Source organism: Octodon degus, unplaced genomic scaffold, assembly GCF_000260255.1.
Source record: "Octodon degus isolate 3935 unplaced genomic scaffold, OctDeg1.0 scaffold00089, whole genome shotgun sequence".
Lineage (NCBI taxonomy): Eukaryota > Metazoa > Chordata > Mammalia > Rodentia > Octodontidae > Octodon > Octodon degus.
Window position 1 is genome coordinate 2720196 of NW_004524665.1, and position 6089 is coordinate 2726284.

General features: G+C 61.5%; 1 protein-coding gene across 1 annotated transcript in view; it reads left to right on the plus strand.

Annotated features, from left to right (window-relative positions):
• The first annotated feature begins 5163 nt into the window (after positions 1-5163).
• Positions 5164-6089, plus strand: part of Ptma (prothymosin, alpha) — a 3263-nt gene continuing 2337 nt past the window's right edge. Inside the window, exon 1 of the mRNA XM_004637308.2 lies at positions 5164-5362. Within this exon, the coding sequence (XP_004637365.1) occupies positions 5318-5362 (45 nt within the window). The 5' untranslated portion in view covers positions 5164-5317. The remainder of the gene's footprint in view (positions 5363-6089) is intronic.

Consider the following 6089-nt stretch of genomic DNA (forward strand, 5'->3'; position numbering starts at 1 on the left):
AACCTGGGCTACAGAGTGTGCTCAAGGCCAGCCTGAAGTGCATAGCAAGACCCTCTCTCAAAAAGACAAGATTTTTTTTTTTTTTTTTGGGGGAACCGGGGATTGAACTCAGATCCTTGCATTTGCCAGTCAAGCACTTATCCTACTGAGCCATCTCCCCGGCCCCAAGATATTATTAATATTAATAATAATAAAATAAAGTTGAACATGGTGACATTCCTGTAATCTCAGGCAGGAGTGGGGACTGGACTAGGGTGATTTGTGTGGCCCAGTTTGCCCAGGATTTTTCTGGTTCTAGCATTGAGAGCCCTGCCTTCCAAGACTCCTGCCAGGATCCAGCTCAAACTTACTCTGGAGCCCAGGCTGGCCTGGAACTCACATCGATCCTACCTCCAGCTGCCGAGTGCTGGGATTATAGGTGTGTGTCACCACGCCTGGCTTTTTTAAATTTTTGAAACAGGGCCTCACTAAATCCCTAAATTGCTGAGACTAGGCTTGAGCTTGTGATCCTGCTGCTTCAGCCTCCTGAGTGAGTGCTAGGACCATAGGTGTGCACCCCACCACATCTGCCTAATTCTACATCTTCTATCCTCAAAAAAGGGGCACACCTTCTCTGTCAGGGGGACAGGAAGGTGGAAAAGACTCCGTAGAGAGTAAGAGAGAGAGCAGCCTCAGGGTGGTAGAGCACTGTCTCCCTTAGCACCAGGCTTGCTGGCTGGGCACTGGCCTGGTGGGGACACAAACCCTTCACCTGGGCCTGGTGTGTTCGCTGGGGCCATGTGGCAGAACGATGCTGGTGTCTCTGAAGGCTCCTGAGTGGCAGCCCAGGTGTGCGGGCTCCTGAATGCCCCGGCCAGCACCTTGCCCACCACTCCATGGAGCCCACCCTTGGCCCACCAAGCCAGAGCTCAGGCAAAATAGCCTAGAGCTCAGTTCTGCACAGGGGCACCATGCCCCAAGGAAGAGTGCAGGAAAAGGAGCAGGATTCCTAGAGCCCTGGGAGGCTGGTTTCTTTTTTTTTTTTTTTGGCAGAACTGGGGATTGAACTCAGGCCCTTGTGCTCACCAGGGAAGCGCTTATTTCCCTGAGCCATCTCCCCAGCCCCAAGGCTGGCATTTTGATGGCAAGTCACCATCCCTGGTCTCCTTTCCTTGCCTGCCTTCTGGGCTCTCCAGGCCCTGGCACCAGTTGGGCACAGACATCCAATGTCCAGGGCTGCTCTTCACCTTCTCCTGCCAGGCAGGAGCTTCCTGGGGTGGTCAGACTTGTGAGCTTCCCGGGAGCCAGGCTGGCCAGGTCTCTGCAGGAGGGGCAGGCCCGGGCGTGCCCCTGGGGAGGCTGTGGGGGGGGGGGTGGGGGGGGCGGCAGCTCTTACACAACCCCGGCTCTACTTGAGAGGCGGGAGGGTTGAAAGGTGCCTGGCAGCGCCCCAGGCCCTGACGCCAGGCAAGGAAACCACAGCCTGAAACTCCTGGCTTCCTCAAGGGCGGGAAGGCGGGAGATTTTGAGGCCTGCTCCATTGTGGCTGTCTACTTCCTCGGAGGCCCAGGGGCTGCAAGCCTACAGGGCACTAGGTCACAGGCTGCTGGACAATCAGCAGGGATACAGCGCCAGGGAAGATCTTGCGGACATCACTTTGTCACTTTGTCCAGAGTCCTGCAAACGCCTCAAGCCCAGCTACTTAGGTGCAGATGGTGGTGGGGAGAGGGAGGCTGAGAACACCAGTTGCCCAGATTCTATTTTCAGCACTTTCTAAATATTAACTCATTCGGTTCCCACAGCCACCCTGCAAGGCAGGATCGGGGATGTGCTTCCAGTTCCTAGAGTTGAAGTAAGTAGCTGCCCAATTTCATGCTGGGAGCAAGGGATTTGAACCTGGGCAGCTTCAACCCCAGAATGCCTTTTGCTTGGGCTCTGGGGGGTCAGGCAGAACCCAGAGGAGCAATGAATATGCTTGAACCAGCTCTAGAGCAGGCTCGGGCTGCACCAAGTGCCCACAGGCCCAGGCAGGTGAAGCAAATCTCAGTAGGGCTGGGCAGGGAAAGGTCTGTGGTCCAGCTGGACAGGGTGCAGGCAGCCCAGGGGTGTCCTTGTGACAAGTTCCCAAACTCAAACCTTCCTGTGTGCTGGCACACATCTGTCACCCCATCACTGGGGAGGCTGAGGCAAGAGAATCGCCACAAGTTTGAGGCCAGCCTGGGTTACATAGTGAGTCCAAGACCAGTCTGAACTGCATAGCAAGACTGTGTCTCAAACAAAACAAAAACAAAGGTAAACAAACCTGCCTCTGGCCCTGGGCCCCTGGCTCTGAGCATACCTTGGGCTGTGAACAGATACAGAGCGGGGGAGGTGGCCCTGGCACCAGCTCCTCTGCACAGGTTTGTAGATCAAGCCATGGCAGTGTCCATGGCTGCCTGTGAGCATTCATGAGTGGAAATGACAGGGGTAGGAGGGACAGCCAAAGCAGTCACCTGTAACCAGAGAGTAACTCCAGAGGTCCCTGGACGTCAGGTGCCACCCTCTTGTGGCCCTGAGCAGCCCGTGCTCCTATAACAAGGCAGGTTCCTCCATTCCCGGCTTTCATCCCAGCCCTGCCCTGATTACTTTGTGGCTCCCAATCCTGCCGTTTAACACCCCTGCTCTGCTGTTCGGACTAGAAAGGAGGGCACCACTATATTGACTTTCAATTGTTTTTGACCCACAGAATTCTATATGGTTCCACCCCACCAGAAATTGTTCTATCTCCCTATGAGAATAAAGTATTAGTGCCTGAAGCCTGAGCCCAGGCCTGGCCGTTGCGCACTCAGGAGGTGCTCTATAAGTGCTTTGGGGATGTCAGCGGTGGTTCGGACACTGGGTGGGCACAAGCCTTCACCCATTGTGGCCGGGCTGGCGGTACAGGAACAAGGGCAGGCAAAGCAGCTCTTCGAGGGAAATTCACATTCACCCGCTCCTCCCGTCGCAGCATCCGGGACAGGCTTGCCCAGCCGTCTGCTGTGGACACCTCGGGAGCGCTCACCGCCACCCACAGCTGGGACAAACTTGGCCACCGAGGTTTGGCGCGCGCCCGAGAGCTGCCGCACCTGGGATCGGCGGTCGCCAGCGCAGAGCGACTGGAGCTGGAGAGACCCGCCGCAGGCAGAAGGCGCTGTCCCTCCAGTGACCGTGACGCACGGTCCCCCACCGCTCCGAGAAGGGCACAAAGGCGGAGACCGGTGGGCGGGCGATCCACCCCTCCAGGTCGTGCAGGGCGGGCCCAGGCCCGCGGTAGACGGGTGAGGGAGGAACAAAGAGTCCCATGGGTGGTCCGCAGGGACCCCGCGGCGAGGGCCCCAGGGCAGGCGCGGGCCCGTGCCCAGCGATTCTCGTCTGCAGCCATCGGGACGCCGTGCTGTCCAGGGGTGACGCAGGAGTGGGCGCGGAGCCCTGCCCAACACCTGCCACATTTTTTTTTTTTTTTCAGGCCAAAGGACTGGGAACTCAGGCTTGTCCCCCAAAGTCCATCGGCAAAGCCCGACAGGCGGGCTGCCCGCCTTGCACGTGTGTGCGGGGTGCGGGCGGTGCGAAGGGGCCCACGCGGGTCGCGACCCGGCCTGGCGGTCCTCCTTCCCGCGGGGTGAACGCGTGTCAAGCCCCACAAGGGGCCGCACGTTGGGCATGGCAGTCTCGGTTCTTGACCTCAAAGAAGCCGAAATAGGCGACTGGGTCTCCCCAGGCTTCGACTTCAAGCTTTGCTCGGCTGGGCACCCGCCCGCACCCCTTGATCCCTGACTCCGGGTTTTCTCCTTTCCCAGATCAGCGCCCCCAGGAGACAGACGGCAGGAACCACCAATGGCAGGACGCAAAGCGTCAACTTTGTGTTCGCCCGCCACTCTCAGCCAATGCACGCTTGGCTCTCCAGCGTCCCGCCTTCCGCATCGGGCGCCCCCTTCTGGCTACATGGAAATGGACTCTATTTGTAGCCATTTTGTATGCGGCACGATTTTTAAAATTTTTTGCGTGTGTAAAGTTTCTTTCTACCTGTTCTAGTCTTTTCTCTCACAGAGCAAATTTAGTTCAAACCTCAAGTGCAGTGGCTATGAGGAGGGCGTGGTACAAGGTTTGGGGCCGTCTATGTGTATTATACCGCCACGTCACGCCACGTTCGCTGAGCTGGGCGCCATCTTGAGTGTGGCGATTCCATGGTTCCCCTTTCAGGGCTCCGCGTGGTTCCTTAAATTGATCGCCAAATTTGAAGGAGCCTCCAGGTACTTGCCCAGCTGACTAAAAGGAGCATGATACCCTCCAATAATTGCTGTGTTCATGTGCCCCTCGAAGCCCACAAGTGTGATGCAGCGGGAGTGCCCTCGACGGCAGGGCACGCCCCTGGATGGAGGCTGCCCGGAGGCTATCGCGACGGCGGGGACCGCGCGGGGCGGAAGCCGGCCAGTCCTGGGTTGCGGGGACGCTACGCGTTGCACGGCGTCCGGCTGCCCCACTCGAGGGCTCGGGCAGAGCGTCCGCTCTGTGCAGGAGTCCCTGAGGGTGTGCCTGGCACGGTGCCAGCTCGTCTTCGGCTCCGGGCCACCGCGTCTCTTTCCGCGGAATGGGGAGTCTGAGCCGCGGGTGAGGACGGCCCAGGCGTGCGGGTGTCAGCCACGCGACCTCGTCACCTACTTATGACCTCTCGCACCAGGGCAATTTGGGTCCAAGGTGCCCAGGAGCGGGGCCCAGCGTCACATCCCCTCCCCCTCGCTGGCAGCCGTCGTGCGCCCGCCGCCGCCGCCTCGTCCTTCCCCCTCCTTCCGAGGAGGGGGAGGGGGGGAGGCGGGCTGGGCGGGCAGCTTTGCCGCGCTTTGGCTCTGTGCGTCAGCAGCCTTAGCAAAACAGGGGCGGGAGCGCGCGCCTTGAGCACGCGCGCATCCCTCCCCCTCGGCGACAACGCCGAGACCCCGCAAACTTAAGAGACTGAATGACAGTGTGGCTGGCGACTGCGCAGCGCGGGTAGCGCTGAGGCACTGCAGCTTTAAGCACGCTTGTCCATTGTTCGGAGTCGAGCCAATGAGCGGACGCCCGCTCCCTCCACTCAGCCAATAGGGCTCCTGCAAGGGCTGCTGAGCGCCGCCCACTAATCTATATTAAAGGTTCAGGCGCCGCGTGAGTCCCCCACTGGCTGCTCTGAAAAGCCATCTTTGCATTGTTCCCGGACCGTCTCCCTGCTCGCTGCAGCCACCTCCGCCGCGCACCTCCGCCGCGGTCTCCAGCAGCTGTCTCACCAGAGTCCTCGAACTCTAGCTTTCTTTTTACCTGCTGCACCGAACCACCAGCGTGCCCCACCATGTCAGACGCTGCCGTGGACACCAGCTCCGAGATCACCACCAAGGTGAGTTGGACGCCGCCCGTCCCCTCGGGGTCCTCGCGCCGCCGCCGGAGCGGTGTCGGACGCGCGGCCGCTGGGCCGTTCGGAACCCGCCTTGGGCCGCTCTCGTCCGGAGCCCTTTGCCTACTCGCGCTTCATGTGCGGGGGAGGGGGCGGGAAGTGCCGTGGGCACCGCTGCGGGCATCGCAATGCCCGCCAGGGAGTGGGCCGGGTCAGGGCCGGGACCGGGGCGGCAGCGGAGGCCCGGCCGCGTCCCCTGGAGCTTGGCCTGCGAGGAGTCGCGGCGGCTGCAGGAGGAGCGGGGCCGGTCGGTGGGTCGCCGGCCGGCGCGGCGCACGGAAATAACTTTGGAAGTCGAGTGTGTGGGGATCGGAAGTCGGGCGCGTGTGCGGGCGCGGGCTGCCGCGGGAAGTGGCGGCGGGCGCCCGCTGGCCGCGTTGTTCTTTGTTCGGTGTCGCCGCGGGCTTTCGCGCCCTGTCGCGGGCGGCTTGTGGCTTTTGCGGACGGAGCCGCGACGGCGCGAGTGGCGCGGCGACCGAGACGCCAGGAGAGGGCTGGAGGCGTGGGTTCCGGCTCCCCGGCTCCCTCGGAGGAACGCAGCCGCCACCGCAGGCGTCCCCCGCGGAGCAGCCTGGCCCGGCGGCGGCCCACGCGTCCGAGGGGAGGAAACGGAAAGGGAGGCGGCGCGCCGGGAACTCTGGCGCCCCGCGCCGTAGCGGCCCGGCCGTCC